This window comes from Engystomops pustulosus, chromosome 1, assembly GCF_040894005.1.
Source record: "Engystomops pustulosus chromosome 1, aEngPut4.maternal, whole genome shotgun sequence".
NCBI classification, from domain to species: domain Eukaryota; kingdom Metazoa; phylum Chordata; class Amphibia; order Anura; family Leptodactylidae; genus Engystomops; species Engystomops pustulosus.
In genome coordinates this window covers 224793986-224813289 of record NC_092411.1, presented here as the reverse complement: position 1 = coordinate 224813289, position 19304 = coordinate 224793986, and the positions used below count along the sequence as shown (strand labels likewise).

General features: G+C 36.8%; 2 protein-coding genes and 7 non-coding genes across 9 annotated transcripts; all 9 read right to left on the bottom strand.

Moving 5' to 3' along the window:
- Nucleotides 1–474: 474 nt before the first annotated feature.
- Nucleotides 475–546, bottom strand: TRNAC-GCA (transfer RNA cysteine (anticodon GCA)). The gene has a single exon. It is a non-coding gene; the product is annotated as a tRNA-Cys (tRNA).
- A 1496-nt stretch (nt 547–2042) lies between these two features.
- TRNAC-GCA (transfer RNA cysteine (anticodon GCA)) lies at nt 2043–2114 on the bottom strand. Its single transcript has one exon. It is a non-coding gene; the product is annotated as a tRNA-Cys (tRNA).
- A 320-nt stretch (nt 2115–2434) lies between these two features.
- Nucleotides 2435–2506, bottom strand: TRNAS-GGA (transfer RNA serine (anticodon GGA)). Its single transcript has one exon. It is a non-coding gene; the product is annotated as a tRNA-Ser (tRNA).
- A 320-nt stretch (nt 2507–2826) lies between these two features.
- TRNAC-GCA (transfer RNA cysteine (anticodon GCA)) lies at nt 2827–2898 on the bottom strand. Its single transcript has one exon. It is a non-coding gene; the product is annotated as a tRNA-Cys (tRNA).
- Nucleotides 2899–3347: 449 nt separating this feature from the next.
- LOC140105244 (serine/threonine-protein kinase Nek1-like) lies at nt 3348–6722 on the bottom strand. Its single transcript, XM_072129226.1, has 7 exons — nt 6588–6722; nt 5629–5726; nt 4918–5001; nt 4760–4827; nt 4588–4674; nt 3787–3841; nt 3348–3548 (listed from the first exon to the last, which is right to left on the bottom strand). Exons 1-7 carry the CDS (start codon nt 6682–6684, stop codon nt 3348–3350), a joined length of 690 nt encoding a protein of 229 aa, XP_071985327.1. The 5' UTR covers nt 6685–6722.
- Nucleotides 6723–11526: 4804 nt separating this feature from the next.
- TRNAC-GCA (transfer RNA cysteine (anticodon GCA)) lies at nt 11527–11598 on the bottom strand. Its single transcript has one exon. It is a non-coding gene; the product is annotated as a tRNA-Cys (tRNA).
- Nucleotides 11599–11918: 320 nt separating this feature from the next.
- TRNAC-GCA (transfer RNA cysteine (anticodon GCA)) lies at nt 11919–11990 on the bottom strand. The gene has a single exon. It is a non-coding gene; the product is annotated as a tRNA-Cys (tRNA).
- Nucleotides 11991–13094: 1104 nt separating this feature from the next.
- Nucleotides 13095–13166, bottom strand: TRNAC-GCA (transfer RNA cysteine (anticodon GCA)). Its single transcript has one exon. It is a non-coding gene; the product is annotated as a tRNA-Cys (tRNA).
- Nucleotides 13167–13990: 824 nt separating this feature from the next.
- Nucleotides 13991–17393, bottom strand: LOC140124056 (serine/threonine-protein kinase Nek1-like). The gene is made up of 7 exons (XM_072144384.1): nt 17259–17393; nt 16290–16387; nt 15579–15662; nt 15421–15488; nt 15249–15335; nt 14448–14502; nt 13991–14209 (listed from the first exon to the last, which is right to left on the bottom strand). The coding sequence occupies exons 1-7, from the start codon at nt 17353–17355 to the stop codon at nt 13991–13993; spliced, it is 708 nt and encodes a 235-aa protein (XP_072000485.1). The 5' UTR covers nt 17356–17393.
- Between the last annotated feature and the right edge of the window lie 1911 nt (nt 17394–19304).

Below are 19304 nucleotides of genomic sequence, written 5' to 3'. Positions count from 1 at the left end.
ATGTAATTTCGTAATTTTATGATCCTTCAAATAGTGAATGATGTATTGTGTGTAAGACTTGAAAATGAAGATGTATGGTACAAGGGGGCACTCGGAGTTCAACCAAGGAACTCTTGATCTGCAGTCAAATGCTCTACCACTGAGCTATACCCCCAATGTATATTAAAGAATTTTTGTCCAAAATCTTTTAAATTATAGACAAATGCACATTTTCATGTTCTCTTGTTTGAAAACATGGATTTGAGTTACATCAATTGAAAGATTATTTCTCAGACACAATATTCCAAAACAATTCAAACTTACATGTTAGAGGACTGAGAACTGATGTAAACAAGTATAAAAACTAATTTAAAAACACCTTCAATATTTCAAGTAACTGGACATGTCAAGCAATGTAATTTCGTAATTTTATGATCCTTCAAATAGTGAATGATGTATTGTGTATAAGAATTGAAAGAGAACATGTTTGGAACAAGGGGGCACTCGGAGTTGAACCAAGGACCTCTTGATCTGCAGTCAAATGCTCTACCACTGAGCTATACCCCCAATGTACGTCAAAGAATTTTTGTCCAAAAAACTTTAAATTATAGACAAATGCACATTTTCATGTTCTCTTGTTTGAAAACATGGATTTGAGTTACATCAATTGAAAGATTATTTCTCAGACACAATATTCCAAAAAAATTCAAACTTACATGTTAGAGGACTGAGAACTGATGTAAACAAGTATAATAACTAATTTAAAAACACCTTCAATATTTCAAGTAACTGGACATGTCAAGCAATGTAATTTCGTAATTTTATGATCCTTCAAATAGTGAATGATGTATTGTGTATAAGAATTGAAAAAGAAGATGTATGGTACAAGTGGGTACTCGGAGTTGAACCAAGGACCTCTTGATCTGCAGTCAAATGCTCTACCACTGAGCTATACCCCCAATGTACGTCAAACAATTTTTGTCCAAAATCTTTTAAATTATAGACAAATGCACATTTTCATGTTCTCTTGTTTGAAAACATGGATTTGAGTTACATCAATTGAAAGATTATTTCTCAGACACAATATTCAAAAAAAATTCAAACTTACATGTTAGAGGACTGAGAATTGATGTAAACAAGTATAATGACTAATTAAAAAACACCTTCAATATTTCAAGTAACTGGACATGTCAAGCAATGTAATTTCGTAATTTTATGATCCTTCAAATAGTGAATGATGTATTGTGTGTAAGACTTGAAAATGAAGATGTATGGTACAAGGGGGCACTCGGAGTTGAACCAAGGACCTCTTGATCTGCAGTCAAATGCTCTACCACTGAGCTATACCGCCAAAGTACATTAAAGAATTTTTGTCCAAAATCTTTTAAATTATAGACAAATGCACATTTTCATGTTCTCTTGTTTGAAAACATGGATTTAAGTTACATCAATTGAAAGATTATTTCTCAGACACAATATTCCAAAGAAATTCAAACTTACATGTTAGAGGACTAAGAATTGATGTAAACAAGTATAATAACTAAATTAAAAACACCTTCAATATTTCAAGTAACTGGACATGTCAAGCAATGTAATTTCGTAATTTTATGATCCTTCAAATAGTGAATAATATATTGTGTATAAGACTTGAAAAAGAACATGTTTGGAACAAGGGGACACTCGGAGTTGAACCAAGGACCTCTTGATCTGCAGTTAAATGCTCTACCACTGAGCCATACCCCCAATGTACGTCAAAGAATTTTTGTCCAAAATCTTTTAAATTATAGACAAATGCACATTTTCATGTTCTCTTGTTTGAAAACATGGATTTGAGTTACATCAATTGAAAGATTATTTCTCAGACACAATATTCAAAAAAAATTCAAACTTACATGTTAGAGGACTGAGAATTGATGTAAACAAGTATAATGACTAATTTAAAAACACCTTCAATATTTCAAGTAACTGGACATGTCAAGCAATGTAATTTCGTAATTTTATGATCCTTCAAATAGTGAATGATGTATTGTGTGTAAGACTTGAAAATGAAGATGTATGGTACAAGGGGGCACTCGGAGTTGAACCAAGGACCTCTTGATCTGCAGTCAAATGCTCTACCACTGAGCTATACCCCCAATGTACATTAAAGAATTTTTGTCCAAAATCTTTTAAATTATAGACAAATGCACATTTTCATGTTCTCTTGTTTGAAAACATGGATTTGAGTAACATCAATTGAAAGATTATTTCTCAGACACAATATTCCAAAGAAATTCAAACTTACATGTTAGAGGACTAAGAATTGATGTAAACAAGTATAATAACTAAATTAAAAACACCTTCAATATTTCAAGTAACTGGACATGTCAAGCAATGTAATTTCGTAATTTTATGATCCTTCAAATAGTGAATGATATATTGTGTATAAGACTTGAAAAAGAACATGTTTGGAACAAGGGGACACTCGGAGTTGAACCAAGGACCTCTTGATCTCCAGTTAAATGCTCTTTCACTGAGCTATACCCCCAATGTACGTCAAAGAATTTTTGTCCAAAAAACTTTAAATTATAGACAAATGCACATTTTCATGTTCTCTTGTTTGAAAACATGGATTTGAGTTACATCAATTGAAAGATTATTTCTCAGACACAATATTCCAAAAAAATTGAAACTTACATGTTAGAGGACTGAGAATTGATGTAAACAAGTATAATAACTAATTTAAAAACACCTTCAATATTTCAAGTAACTGGACATGTCAAGCAATGTAATTTCGTAATTTTATGATCCTTCAAATAGTGAATGATGTATTGTGTATAAGAATTGAAAATGAAGATGTATGGTACAAGGGGGCACTCGGAGTTGAACCAAGGACCTCTTGATCTGCAGTCAAATGCTCTACCACTGAGCTATACCCCCAATGTACGTCAAATAATTTTTGTCCAAAATCTTTTAAATTATAGACAAATGCACATTTTCATGTTCTCTTGTTTGAAAACATGGATTTGAGTTACATCAATTGAAAGATTATTTCTCAGACACAATATTCAAAAAAAATTCAAACTTACATGTTAGAGGACTGAGAATTGATGTAAACAAGTATAATGACTAATTTAAAAACACCTTCAATATTTCAAGTAACTGGACATGTCAAGCAATGTAATTTCGTAATTTTATGATCCTTCAAATAGTGAATGATGTATTGTGTATAGGACTTGAAAAAGAACATGTTTGGAACAAGGGGGCACTCGGAGTTGAACCAAGGACCTCTTGATCTGCAGTCAAATGCTCTACCACTGAGCTATGTAGTAATTCGACTACACACAGATAGAGATAATCAATTCTTTGATCTAGAGGTACATATTTACCTATGGGGATAAAAACTTTTCAATGCGTTTATATATAAAAGGCTTCTCCAATATGGAGTTGACAGATGGACGATCCCTAGGATTCCTTTTAAAAAGCATAGAAAGCAGGCTGCGGAGATCATACGAATAATGCACAGACACTGGAGGGTATGAGCCGCGTATGATCTTCAATACTAGGTTTTTCATGTTACCAGCTTCAAACTGCAAAAAGAAAGGAGTCACAGAAATATAAAAAAATAGCTTTTTGAAATGTTATGCAGAATATATCATTTGTATAAAAACTGCATTCTTATACACTTCTCTCTATGAAACAATCCTAAAATGTTGCAAGCATAGATTAAATAACACCAGCAGATATGGGCTGTTATAGAGCATGCAAATGAAATCTGAATGATCCTGAAGACATGACACCCCTCATTGTGCCCAAATTGCTACTTACTGCATGTTTGAGAGTGCACATTTCATACAGGACACATCCTAGGGCCCAGATATCACTGGAGAAAGAGAAAAAAATATATATAAAGCTGTGAAAATCAATATTAGGATGGAAAGCATTACCAATGTAAGAGCTAACCCTCTCTGACCTGCAAATGAAGAAAACAATGGTTTGATGCTACGAGCAGCAGGGGGCGGGCACAGGTACGTTGAACTATATGTAAAAGCCCCAGGATAGATATAAGTTCAAGGCAGAGGACAAAATCATTCTTTCCTTCACTGCCTCACTGAAAAGACTGGGTGCAAATTGTGTGGCTTTACAATGTAAATCTTTTTTTTTTAAAAGAGACATCACCTCCAGATTTTAACCCATACCAACCTCCTCAATTAGGGTATGTACTTTCTGGAATTCCCTCCTTTACGTGAAATCTTGCCAGTTTATCAAAATTCATCCCCAAAAAGTCAAGTATAAATTAGCAGAGAAGAGTCAAGTTTAGAGGCTGCGGGTGGATTGTCACTTCATATGCCACTATCTTGGGTTCTGAAGTACCTATACATATGCCTTATATTAACCACTTGGCCCTTTTTTGCTTTTGTGTTTCCGCTTTTCTCTTCCTACCTCAAAAATCTTATTTCTCCATGTATAGAGCTGTGTGAGGGCTTTTTTTTCCTGTAATAAATTGTGCTTCATAGTGACAGTATTTAATAAGAATTCTAGATGCAGAAGCGCTGGTGTCTGAGCTTTAATCCGCCTCCTACCTTGGAAACACCAAAACTAGTCAGTAGAAGTCTGTGGATTAATTACCTTTTATTGTTATAGGGCCGATTCTCACATATTTCAGGAGACAGGTAATAGGGTGTTCCAATACATGTGCGAGCCAGTTCTATGGTGCTTTACATAAAGAAAAAATACTCCATTAAGAAAAATAAAAGGGAAAAAACATTAACTGTAAGCATTTTAGTAGAAATAAAATTACCTGTTCAATACCCTCGCTATACCAAAATCACCCAGTTGGATGGTCCCACTTTTGGTCAAAAATATATTCTACAATAGTGAAAAAACAACATTAATTAGTAACATGTAAAACTTTACTAAAATCCAGAATTGCAATGGAGTTTAAAAATTCTGCCTAACCTGAGACTTGATATCTCTATGAAGAATTTTTCGGTCATGAACATGCTTCAAAGCCAAACAAAGCTGGACAAACCAGTCTAGGATCTAGTGAAAAAAAAGGGAAACCTAATGTATATACATCACTGCATTTGCAAAATGTTCAAAGGCCCAAAAGCTGCCACAGACCTTTTGTCAAAGACCATAACAGCAGGGCAGCGTTAAGAAGTTAAGAAATATTCAACAGTACAAATACAAACACATCATCAAAGCAATACTCAAACCATAAATACAACAAGGAAAACACACTCCTTAAAGAAATACAGCACCAGAACGGAGCTTGGTACAGAAATAAAGCACCAGAACTAAGTTCTGCACTAGTTAAGCACTTGGTTCTTCCAGCACTGGGCTCTGAACAGAACACATATCACCATCATTACCACATCAAAGCATGGTGGCAATAATTTAGATTTGGGGTTGTTTTTTTTAGCAAAAAGACTTCAGGAGATGCCCTTTCAAGCTGACAGATGTGGAAGAGTTGGGCAAAAACTCAAAATTCTGTGCCCTCCTGTCTCCTGCCAAAAAGACTGAATAGATTCATACATTCAAGAGTAGTTCAACAAAGTAAGAGTTTAATATTCTGGATTTAGCATTTTAACTTGTCAGTGTAGACTTTATCCTTCCAACGTAGCCATTATCTGTGCAGGATATCCGACTGGAGTACAATTCAATTACCTGGTCCTCCGAGAATAAAACTCCTTTCTGTGCATTTATTCGTTTATACAAATCCCCTCCTTCACAGTAGTCCATCACAATGTAAAGGCAACCACTTTCTACAAGGAAGAGAATGTTATTGGTGTTTGCGTATAAGACATAGCAACTAAATAACAATAAGGATTCAGTATTCATTTCTTAAACTAAGAGATAAAAGATGCACTGTGGTTCTTTACCATGGAAAATAAGACAATTATTATAATGTAAGTGGACAATCTAAGTCACAGTGTTAAACACAAGCCTACATCATTGGCTCCCATTCCCTATGCGGTATAGGAGCAGGGTAATTCCATACTCACCTTGCCCCTAAAGCTACAGCAGTCTTCTTCTTTAGTTCTGTGTGCTGGAGTAAAGAAGAAGTCTGCTGTAGCTTTGGAGAAGTGGGAAAAAAAGTTGGGAGCACTCCAACTGCTGTGGGGGCACTCTGACTATTGGCTCTGACTGCTGTGTGGGGACATTCTTGCACAGGCGGTGTCCAAGATCATTTAGCTATATGTTCAGTTTCGTGGTTGCCCTAAAAGGGCTGATTGTAATGGTAATGCTGTATAAATGTAACTACTAAACAGATAGAGTAGACATTTGTGGGCAAAAAAAAAAAAATTGCATGCATCGTATTTCTCTATGATGCAAGGACTCCCCTCCACTGCACAGTGCTTGTTCATTGCGATCTGACCCACACTTGGGTCTGTTCCGACAGAGCGAGCACATTCTTGTGCAGGGGTCATTAGAGTAGATGCATATTTTGTGTTGAAATGTACAAAGATTTTTCAATTTTGGTTGAAGATACACATAGACATGATCTTTCCAAAGAAGCACAAACACATATTAAACCAGGAAATTATGAAGCAAACCCGTTATTCTACAATGTATAAGGGATAAAGTTGCAATTAGCATGAAGACAATATATTTTAGTTTCCAACCTTCAAATGATTCTCTGTACTGCACAATATTTGGATGCTTCATATTTGCCAGCACAGCCACTTCTCTCCTGGATTCTTCTCTCTCTTTGTTTGACATCTTACAAGGAGAAATACAAAAGATATTATTATGTTATTATTTTGGGAAACAAAAGCAATGAAAATGCTTGCCACAGTTATAATAAAGTGCTCTTTTATTTTACCCCAGCAATTTAAAGTGCTATCATTAGATTGCGTTTTGATACCGTTTTGAAATTAAATCAATGCACACGGGGGTGGGTCACGGCCGATCGCATATGCGTTTCTATGCAAACATGGTTCCTTTCTTACTAAATCAGCGAACAATTAACATGTAGTACAATGTTTGTCTCAGAGCAAAATGAGTAAAGCAGTTCAATGAAACAATGAAATGGCAGCCCAGTGTCCAGAATAGAAAACCTCTGGAAAATCCTTGGTGACAAAGTTATGGCCAAGAAATCCACAACAGTCTCAGAACTGTGGAAGAGACTGGAAGAAGAGTGGACCAGGATCCCACCAGAGGCGTGAGAGACTAGTGATGTCCTGTGACCGCAGATGTGCTGAAGTTACTCACAGCAAAGGCCTCGGCACTAATTGTTCCTGTTAAATTCAAGTGATCATACATGATTCTCTAATTTTGATCTCCAGTGTACATCTCCGACCCAATCATCCCACATGTAACCTTAGCTTATCACAAGACCTTCTGCTTTACTCCACTATCATTAGCTCTTCCCATAACAGTCTCCAAGGCTTTTCACGTGAATCCCCCACAGCCAGGAATACTCGACAAAAGACGTATCAGATGGTCCCATCTGTTGAGGATCGCCTACAATACGCAAAAACTGCACTTTCGTATTCTTTTACCTCATGTGTCCATCTACCCTTCCATATACATTTTGAGATTTTGAGCAGGTTTCTCCTTCCACTTAGCGCTCTGGGCTGCTAATTATTCATGCCTCTCGCGTGACATCACCTCCATCTTCCAACATGGAGACATCTTGTTCTATGCTACTAATTGTAACTTTCTTTTCTAGGTTATCCCGGCGTGTCAAAACTAGCGACAGACAGAATATTTCTAGGGTTGTTTTGAGTACTTGATTTCCTTTAGCGGTGCTCTACATATAAGGGTGCATTCACACCCACGATGGAGGCGCGCTGTAGATGAGGAGGAGGGGTGACGTCTCTCCTCTCCATAGCAAATAATGCCACATGGCCGTTCTCACAGCCGAGGATAGGGTATGCTCTAGCTTTTTTGCGGCCACAGCTCAGAACTGTGAGCATTCGTTGTGCTCACCGTACCGAGCCAGGGCGCCATAGCGGTCTATGCAGCCAGATATACGTTGTCCCGACAGTCATGTGAACGCACTCTAATAGTAAAAATAACAACATAGCAATCATCCAGAAGTGAAGTACATTGGGGCAGATTTATTATTCATCAGGTAACTGGTGGCACTTTTGTTTAGTGAGCTTCTTGCTCCATTGGTGTATTTTGTACAATACCAAAATAGGATCAATGCTACTTGTCAATCTCCATCAGCTCCATAGAGATGTGCGGATGTCTGCTCCATTAATCTCGGGGAGCGACTAGGGGTTCGACGGAGGTACCTGGGATCCCACTGGAACCCTCAATTTTGTTATCACTGAGACCCCCAACGATCAGCAAGTTACGGCATATCCTGTGCATAAGGCTTTACTTGTTTGGTGGAAAAACCCCTTTAATATCAATATATACAATTATTATATGTATACATGGGAAAACCAGTCCAAGGATCAAAAACAATTGGGGGAAAAGCCCAAAGTAGTGATGTCCACGGCAATATCAGAAATAAAAATGTAGCATCCAAATATGATGAGGCGACAAATAAACATCACATTTGTTTCACTTGCACATTCTCCAGGAATCAGCAGGAGGGCATCAGTAAACCCAACAAGCCCAATACATGAAAGAATTTTGTATGTGCCATAGGCTCCTATGACTAATATTAGATAAATTAATATAATGCCATGTACATGTGTGGAACTCATATGTCCGAAGAAGTGTCACTCAGTATTGCCCACTGATGTCACATGACCTTGCACTGCAGGCAGGAACTTCGGCAGGGAATATTTGTGCCTATACCTATGGCACATCCTGACAGCACAATCCTGTACAGTGACAGGGGCTGATATGTGCATTCTTTAAACATGCTCTTAAGCCGTTAATGACCGCCCAATCAGCGGTCATTAAGAAAACTTCTTCTGACACAACGGCTTTCTACGGTGGCGCATCAGAAAAAGATTTTGGGACATCGAGTCTCGCTGGTGCCGGTGTCGGGCTCTGACATCACATCACCCTTACACGCCATGGTGCTTACCGGGGATTCAATCTGTACTGCCTCAGCCCCGGGCACCAGCGTGTACCCTGAGGCCGCCGGCTCCTCTTCACACCGGGTTCCGCCTTTTGGCAGGACCCGGCTGTAACTAACAGAGCATTCTCAGCTACTTACATTGTACACTGCAATACAATGTAGTGTAAACCCCAATTGTGGAAAAGTTATAAAATGTAAAAACATTACACACACACATAAAACTTCCCGTTATATACTATTTTTCAATCACAAATCACACCATCACAAAAAATGCTCTAAAAATTTATCAAAAAAGTTATGCGCTTTAATATGATACGACTGAAAGGAACAATTCTTTTCACAAAATATAAGACCTCAACCAGATCTGTCAACAGAAAAATACAGAAGTTCTGCCCCTGAAAATTTGTCGATAGTAAAAACAATGCTATTTTTCGCTAACATTAGTTTTGCTCCGTAAAATTGAGCAAAGATAAGAAAAACTATATAATATAACGATATATCTAAATAAGATATTACCATAATCGTAGTGATCCAGAGAATAATAATAAAATATTATTTTTATGTTATAGCGAGTGGGGAAAAAAGTGCTAAAAATCCAAAATAAAAATGTATGATTTTGTTTGTGTTCACCTTGAAATAGTTAATAAAATCTCATGAATAAGCTATAGAGTCCCCAAATAAATTATCTATAAATTGCATCTCACCCTGCAAATAATAAGCCCTCATATGTTCACATTACCAAAAAACTGAAAATTTATAGCCTGTGCAATGTGACAATACAAATCTGCTGTGAATGGCGCTGCTTCCATTGTATGCCCGGGCGTTTGCCTATACAGCAGTTAACACCACATATGGTGTATCAGTACACTCGAGAGAAATTGGGCATCCAACTTTGCAGAGCATTTCATTATTTAATTCATTATGAAGCTGTCAGTTTTGGCCTAAATTAATGTGTTTTCCCAAAAATTTTATAAAATTTCTAAATCGCAGGTTTCCGATAACCCGAGCAGTGTAACATTTCTGCATATGCACTGCTGCTGCATCTGTTGCTGTCATTTTTAAAAGGGTTAATAGACTGTGGATTTACATACGTGGAGGGGTGAAATTTCTATAGTGGGATAATTTATGGGGTTTTACTATTATTTAGGCCTCTCAAAGTCGCTTGAAAGCTGAGTTGTCCCTCAAAATGTGAGTTTTGGCGATTTTCATGAAAATGAGAAAAATCGCACCTAACGTTCTGCGCCTCATAACATCCTAGAAAAGTGAGAGAATGCATAAAATATCATCCCAACATAAAGCAGACATCCCGGAAATGTTAGTTATGTAGCTTTTTGGGTATTTTAACTATCTGCCTGGAAAGCAGAACATTTCAAACTTTGAAAATGAAGAATTTTTATGAACTTTTGCCAATTTTTCATTTATTAGTAATAAGTAAACTTATTACTTAAATTTTACAAATACCATGAAGTACAATGTGTCTTAAAAAAACAATCTCAAAATCACCTGGATATGTTAAAGCTTTCCGAAGTTATAACCATTTATTGTGACACATGTCAGATTCTAATAATCGGTCACTAGAAACAAGCGCCGGTGATAAGGGGTTAAAAAGTCTCTCTACCAATCCATCGAATGTCCTTCTCCTGTCTGTTATCCAGCAAACACCCGATATTTACCAAGCTCCAGGCTTCTCTGGAGTCACTTTCAGCTTGTATATAAGATGGTGGCTGATGGCTCGTTCCAGAAGCAGCAATTTTAATTATTAAATTGTTTTATTGTGTTCCCTTATAAAGACTGGCTTTACCATTATACAACCTCTTATACCTCTTGTGTCACCCCCTCAGACTCCTGTAAGCTTTTGTGAGCAATGTACGTCAAAGAATTTTTGTCCAAAAAACTTTAAATTATAGACAAATGCACATTTTCATGTTCTCTTGTTTGAAAACATGGATTTGAGTTACATCAATTGAAAGATTATTTCTCAGACACAATATTCCAAAAAAATTCAAACTTACATGTTAGAGGACTGAGAACTGATGTAAACAAGTATAATAACTAATTTAAAAACACCTTCCATATTTCAAGTAACTGGACATGTCAAGCAATGTAATTTCGTAATTTTATGATCCTTCAAATAGTGAATGATGTATTGTGTGTAAGACTTGAAAATGAAGATGTATGGTACAAGGGGGCACTCGGAGTTGAACCAAGGACCTCTATGATCTGCAGTCAAATGCTCTACCACTGAGCTATACCCCCAATGTACTGCAAAGAATTTTTGTCCAAAAAACTTTAAATTATAGACAAATGCACATTTTCATGTTCTCTTCTTTGAAAACATGGATTTGAGTTACATCAATTGAAAGATTATTTCTCAGATACAATATTCAAAAAAAATTCAAACTTACATGTTAGAGGACTGAGAATTGATGTAAACAAGTATTATAACTAATTTAAAAACACCTTCAATATTTCAAGTAACTGGACATGTCAAGCAATGTAATTTCGTAATTTTATGATCCTTCAAATAGTGAATGATGTATTGTGTATAAGACTTGAAAAAGAACATGTTTGGAACAAGGGGGCACTCGGAGTTGAACCAAGGACCTCTTGATCTGCAGTCAAATGCTCTACCACTGAGCTATACCCCCAATGTACTGCAAAGAATTTTTGTCCAAAAAACTTTAAATTATAGACAAATGCACATTTTCATGTTCTCTTCTTTGAAAACATGGATTTGAGTTACATCAATTGAAAGATTATTTCTCAGATACAATATTCAAAAAAAATTCAAACTTACATGTTAGAGGACTGAGAATTGATGTAAACAAGTATTATAACTAATTTAAAAACACCTTCAATATTTCAAGTAACTGGACATGTCAAGCAATGTAATTTCGTAATTTTATGATCCTTCAAATAGTGAATGATGTATTGTGTATAAGACTTGAAAAAGAACATGTTTGGAACAAGGGGGCACTCGGAGTTGAACCAAGGACCTCTTGATCTGCAGTCAAATGCTCTACCACTGAGCTATACCCCCAATGTACATTAAAGAATTTTTGTCCAAAATCTTTTAAATTATAGACAAATGCACATTTTCATGTTCTCTTGTTTGGAAACATGGATTTGAGTTACATCAATTGAAAGATTATTACTCAGACACATTATTCCAAAAAAATTCAAACTTACATGTTAGAGGACTAAGAATTGATGTAAACAAGTATAATAACTAAATTAAAAACACCTTCAATATTTCAAGTAACTGGACATGTCAAGCAATGTAATTTCGTAATTTTATGATCCTTCAAATAGTGAATGATGTATTGTGTGTAAGACTTGAAAATGAAGATGTATGGTACAAGGGGGCACTCGGAGTTGAACCAAGGACCTCTTGATTTGCAGTCAAATGCTCTACCAGTGAGCTACACCCCCAAAGTACATTAAAGAATTTTTGTCCAAAATCTTTTAAATTATAGACAAATGCACATTTTCATGTTCTCTTGTTTGAAAACATGGATTTGAGTTACATCAATTGAAAGATTATTTCTCAGACACAATATTCCAAAAAAATTCAAACTTACATGTTAGAGGACTGAGAACTGATGTAAACAAGTATAATAACTAATTTAAAAACACCTTCAATATTTCAAGTAACTGGACATGTCAAGCAATGTAATTTCGTAATTTTATGATCCTTCAAATAGTGAATGATGTATTGTGTATAAGAATTGAAAATGAAGATGTATGGTACAAGGGGGCACTCGGAGTTGAACCATGGACCTCTTGATCTGCAGTCAAATCCTCTACCACTGAGCTATACCCCCAATGTACATCAAATAATTTTTGTCCAAAATCTTTTAAATTATAGACAAATGCACATTTTCATGTTCTCTTGTTTGAAAACATGGATTTGAGTTACATCAATTGAAAGATTATTTCTCAGACACAATATTCAAAAAAAATTCAAACTTACATGTTAGAGGACTGAGAATTGATGTAAACAAGTATTATAACTAATTTAAAAACACCTTCAATATTTCAAGTAACTGGACATGTCAAGCAATGTAATTTCGTAATTTTATGATCCTTCAAATAGTGAATGATGTATTGTGTATAAGACTTGAAAAAGAACATGTTTGGAACAAGGGGGCACTCGGAGTTGAACCAAGGACCTCTTGATCTGCAGTCAAATGCTCTACCACTGAGCTATACCCCCAATGTACATTAAAGAATTTTTGTCCAAAATCTTTTAAATTATAGACAAATGCACATTTTCATGTTCTCTTGTTTGAAAACATGGATTTGAGTTACATCAATTGAAAGATTATTTCTCAGACACAATATTCAAAAAAATTTCAAACTTACATGTTACAGGACTGAGAATTGATGTAAACAAGTATAATAACTAATTTAAAAACACCTTCAATATTTCAAGTAACTGGACATGTCAAGCAATGTAATTTCGTAATTTTATGATCCTTCAAATAGTGAATGATGTATTGTGTGTAAGACTTGAAAATGAAGATGTATGGTACAAGGGGGCACTCGGAGTTGAACCAAGGACCTCTATGATCTGCAGTCAAATGCTCTACCACTGAGATATACCCCCAATGTACATTAAAAAGTTTTTGTCCAAAATCTTTTAAATTATAGACAAATGCACATTTTCATGTTCTCTTGTTTGAAAACATGGATTTGAGTTACATCAATTGAAAGATTATTTCTCAGACACAATATTCAAAAAAAATTCAAACTTACATGTTAGAGGACTGAGAATTGATGTAAACAAGTATAATGACTAATTTAAAAACACCTTCAATATTTCAAGTAACTGGACATGTCAAGCAATGTAATTTCGTAATTTTATGATCCTTCAAATAGTGAATGATGTATTGTGTATAGGACTTGAAAAAGAACATGTTTGGAACAAGGGGGCACTCGGAGTTGAACCAAGGACCTCTTGATCTGCAGTCAAATGCTCTACCACTGAGCTATGTAGTAATTCGACTACACACAGATAGAGATAATCAATTCTTTGATCTAGAGGTACATATTTACCTGTGGGGATAAAAACTTTTCAATGCGTTTATATATAAAAGGCTTCTCCAATATGGAGTTGACAGATGGACGATCCCTAGGATTCCTTTTAAAAAGCATAGAAAGCAGGCTGCGGAGATCATACGAATAATGCACAGACACTGGAGGGTATGAGCCGCGTATGATCTTCAATACTAGGTTTTTCATGTTACCAGCTTCAAACTGCAAAAAGAAAGGAGTCACAGAAATATAAAAAAATAGCTTTTTGAAATGTTATGCAGAATATATCATTTGTATAAAAACTGCATTCTTATACACTTCTCTCTATGAAACAATCCTAAAATGTTGCAAGCATAGATTAAATAACACCAGCAGATATGGGCTGTTATAGAGCATGCAAATGAAATCTGAATGATCCTGAAGACATGACACCCCTCATTGTGCCCAAATTGCTACTTACTGCATGTTTGAGAGTGCACATTTCATACAGGACACATCCTAGGGCCCAGATATCACTGGAGAAAGAGAAAAAAATATATATAAAGCTGTGAAAATCAATATTAGGATGGAAAGCATTACCAATGTAAGAGCTAACCCTCTCTGACCTGCAAATGAAGAAAACAATGGTTTGATGCTACGAGCAGCAGGGGGCGGGCACAGGTACGTTGAACTATATGTAAAAGCCCCAGGATAGATATAAGTTCAAGGCAGAGGACAAAATCATTCTTTCCTTCACTGCCTCACTGAAAAGACTGGGTGCAAATTGTGTGGCTTTACAATGTAAATCTTTTTTTTTTAAAAGAGACATCACCTCCAGATTTTAACCCATACCAACCTCCTCAATTAGGGTATGTACTTTCTGGAATTCCCTCCTTTACGTGAAATCTTGCCAGTTTATCAAAATTCATCCCCAAAAAGTCAAGTATAAATTAGCAGAGAAGAGTCAAGTTTAGAGGCTGCGGGTGGATTGTCACTTCATATGCCACTATCTTGGGTTCTGAAGTACCTATACATATGCCTTATATTAACCACTTGGCCCTTTTTTGCTTTTGTGTTTCCGCTTTTCACTTCCTACCTCAAAAATCTTATTTCTCCATGTATAGAGCTGTGTGAGGGCTTTTTTTTCCTGTAATAAATTGTGCTTCATAGTGACAGTATTTAATAAGAATTCTAGATGCAGAAGCGCTGGTGTCTGAGCTTTAATCCGCCTCCTACCTTGGAAACACCAAAACTAGTCAGTAGAAGTCTGTGGATTAATTACCTTTTATTGTTATAGGGCCGATTCTCACATATTTCAGGAGACAGGTAATAGGGTGTTCCAATACATGTGCGAGCCAGTTCTATGGTGCTTTACATAAAGAAAAAATACTCCATTAAGAAAAATAAAAGGGAAAAAACATTAACTGTAAGCATTTTAGTAGAAATAAAATTACCTGTTCAATACCCTCGCTATACCAAAATCACCCAGTTGGATGGTCCCACTTTTGGTCAAAAATATATTCTACAATAGTGAAAAAACAACATTAATTAGTAACATGTAAAACTTTACTAAAATCCAGAATTGCAATGGAGTTTAAAAATTCTGCCTAACCTGAGACTTGATATCTCTATGAAGAATTTTTCGGTCATGAACATGCTTCAAAGCCAAACAAAGCTGGACAAACCAGTCTAGGATCTAGTGAAAAAAAAGGGAAACCTAATGTATATACATCACTGCATTTGCAAAATGTTCAAAGGCCCAAAAGCTGCCACAGACCTTTTGTCAAAGACCATAACAGCAGGGCAGCGTTAAGAAGTTAAGAAATATTCAACAGTACAAATACAAACACATCATCAAAGCAATACTCAAACCATAAATACAACAAGGAAAACACACTCCTTAAAGAAATACAGCACCAGAACGGAGCTTGGTACAGAAATAAAGCACCAGAACTAAGTTCTGCACTAGTTAAGCACTTGGTTCTTCCAGCACTGGGCTCTGAACAGAACACATATCACCATCATTACCACATCAAAGCATGGTGGCAATAATTTAGATTTGGGGTTGTTTTTTTTAGCAAAAAGACTTCAGGAGATGCCCTTTCAAGCTGACAGATGTGGAAGAGTTGGGCAAAAACTCAAAATTCTGTGCCCTCCTGTCTCCTGCCAAAAAGACTGAATAGATTCATACATTCAAGAGTAGTTCAACAAAGTAAGAGTTTAATATTCTGGATTTAGCATTTTAACTTGTCAGTGTAGACTTTATCCTTCCAACGTAGCCATTATCTGTGCAGGATATCCGACTGGAGTACAATTCAATTACCTGGTCCTCCGAGAATAAAACTCCTTTCTGTGCATTTATTCGTTTATACAAATCCCCTCCTTCACAGTAGTCCATCACAATGTAAAGGCAACCACTTTCTACAAGGAAGAGAATGTTATTGGTGTTTGCGTATAAGACATAGCAACTAAATAACAATAAGGATTCAGTATTCATTTCTTAAACTAAGAGATAAAAGATGCACTGTGGTTCTTTACCATGGAAAATAAGACAATTATTATAATGTAAGTGGACAATCTAAGTCACAGTGTTAAACACAAGCCTACATCATTGGCTCCCATTCCCTATGCGGTATAGGAGCAGGGTAATTCCATACTCACCTTGCCCCTAAAGCTACAGCAGTCTTCTTCTTTAGTTCTGTGTGCTGGAGTAAAGAAGAAGTCTGCTGTAGCTTTGGAGAAGTGGGAAAAAAAGTTAGTAAATTTGGGGAGCACTCCAACTGCTGTGGGGGCACTCTGACTATTGGCTCTGACTGCTGTGTGGGGACATTCTTGCACAGGCGGTGTCCAAGATCATTTAGCTATATGTTCAGTTTCGTGGTTGCCCTAAAAGGGCTGATTGTAATGGTAATGCTGTATAAATGTAACTACTAAACAGATAGAGTAGACATTTGTGGGCAAAAAAAAAAAAATTGCATGCATCGTATTTCTCTATGATGCAAGGACTCCCCTCCACTGCACAGTGCTTGTTCATTGCGATCTGACCCACACTTGGGTCTGTTCCGACAGAGCGAGCACATTCTTGTGCAGGGGTCATTAGAGTAGATGCATATTTTGTGTTGAAATGTACAAAGATTTTTCAATTTTGGTTGAAGATACACATAGACATGATCTTTCCAAAGAAGCACAAACACATATTAAACCAGGAAATTATGAAGCAAACCCGTTATTCTACAATGTATAAGGGATAAAGTTGCAATTAGCATGAAGACAATATATTTTAGTTTCCAACCTTCAAATGATTCTCTGTACTGCACAATATTTGGATGCTTCATATTTGCCAGCACAGCCACTTCTCTCCTGGATTCTTCTCTCTCTTTGTTTGACATCTTACAAGGAGAAATACAAAAGATATTATTATGTTATTATTTTGGGAAACAAAAGCAATGAAAATGCTTGCCACAGTTATAATAAAGTGCTCTTTTATTTTACCCCAGCAATTTAAAGTGCTATCATTAGATTGCGTTTTGATACCGTTTTGAAATTAAATCAATGCACACGGGGGTGGGTCACGGCCGATCGCATATGCGTTTCTATGCAAACATGGTTCCTTTCTTACTAAATCAGCGAACAATTAACATGTAGTACAATGTTTGTCTCAGAGCAAAATGAGTAAAGCAGTTCAATGAAACAATGAAATGGCAGCCCAGTGTCCAGAATAGAAAACCTCTGGAAAATCCTTGGTGACAAAGTTATGGCCAAGAAATCCACAACAGTCTCAGAACTGTGGAAGAGACTGGAAGAAGAGTGGACCAGGATCCCACCAGAGGCGTGAGAGACTAGTGATGTCCTGTGACCGCAGATGTGCTGAAGTTACTCACAGCAAAGGCCTCGGCACTAATTGTTCCTGTTAAATTCAAGTGATCATACATGATTCTCTAATTTTGATCTCCAGTGTACATCTCCGACCCAATCATCCCACATGTAACCTTAGCTTATCACAAGACCTTCTGCTTTACTCCACTATCATTAGCTCTTCCCATAACAGTCTCCAAGGCTTTTCACGTGAATCCCCCACAGCCAGGAATACTCGACAAAAGACGTATCAGATGGTCCCATCTGTTGAGGATCGCCTACAATACGCAAAAACTGCACTTTCGTATTCTTTTACCTCATGTGTCCATCTACCCTTCCATATACATTTTGAGATTTTGAGCAGGTTTCTCCTTCCACTTAGCGCTCTGGGCTGCTAATTATTCATGCCTCTCGCGTGACATCACCTCCATCTTCCAACATGGAGACATCTTGTTCTATGCTACTAATTGTAACTTTCTTTTCTAGGTTATCCCGGCGTGTCAAAACTAGCGACAGACAGAATATTTCTAGGGTTGTTTTGAGTACTTGATTTCCTTTAGCGGTGCTCTACATATAAGGGTGCATTCACACCCACGATGGAGGCGCGCTGTAGATGAGGAGGAGGGGTGACGTCTCTCCTCTCCATAGCAAATAATGCCACATGGCCGTTCTCACAGCCGAGGATAGGGTATGCTCTAGCTTTTTTGCGGCCACAGCTCAGAACTGTGAGCATTCGTTGTGCTCACCGTACCGAGCCAGGGCGCCATAGCGGTCTATGCAGCCAGATATACGTTGTCCCGACAGTCATGTGAACGCACTCTAATAGTAAAAATAACAACATAGCAATCATCCAGAAGTGAAGTACATTGGGGCAGATTTATTATTCATCAGGTAACTGGTGGCACTTTTGTTTAGTGAGCTTCTTGCTCCATTGGTGTATTTTGTACAATACCAAAATAGGATCAATGCTACTTGTCAATCTCCATCAGCTCCATAGAGATGTGCGGATGTCTGCTCCATTAATCTCGGGGAGCGACTAGGGGTTCGACGGAGGTACCTGGGATCCCACTGGAACCCTCAATTTTGTTATCACTGAGACCCCCAACGATCAGCAAGTTACGGCATATCCTGTGCATAAGGCTTTACTTGTTTGGTGGAAAAACCCCTTTAATATCAATATATACAATTATTATATGTATACATGGGAAAACCAGTCCAAGGATCAAAAACAATTGGGGGAAAAGCCCAAAGTAGTGATGTCCACGGCAATATCAGAAATAAAAATGTAGCATCCAAATATGATGAGGCGACAAACAAACATCACATTTGTTTCACTTGCACATTCTCCAGGAATCAGCAGGAGGGCATCAGTAAACCCAACAAGCCCAATACATGAAAGAATTTTGTATGTGCCATAGGCTCCTATGACTAATATTAGATAAATTAATATAATGCCATGTACATGTGTGGAACTCATATGTCC

Bases quoted from the DNA above. Each gene is read 5' to 3' on its own strand.
- LOC140105244 (XM_072129226.1), bottom strand. From the start codon at position 6,684: ATGTCAAACAAAGAGAGAGAAGAATCCAGGAGAGAAGTGGCTGTGCTG. The intron at 5,002-5,628 runs GTAATTGAATTG...TTTTTTCACTAG, and splicing joins TTTTATTCTCGGAGGACCAG to ATCCTAGACTGGTTTGTCCA. The intron at 4,675-4,759 runs GTAATTTTATTT...CTTTATGTAAAG, and splicing joins ATAGCGAGGGTATTGAACAG to CACCATAGAACTGGCTCGCA.
- LOC140124056 (XM_072144384.1), bottom strand. From the start codon at position 17,355: ATGTCAAACAAAGAGAGAGAAGAATCCAGGAGAGAAGTGGCTGTGCTG. The intron at 16,388-17,258 runs GTTGGAAACTAA...TCTTCCTTGTAG, and splicing joins GTACAGAGAATCATTTGAAG to AAAGTGGTTGCCTTTACATT. The intron at 14,210-14,447 runs GTAAGTAGCAAT...TTCTTTTTGCAG, and splicing joins TGTGCACTCTCAAACATGCA to TTTGAAGCTGGTAACATGAA.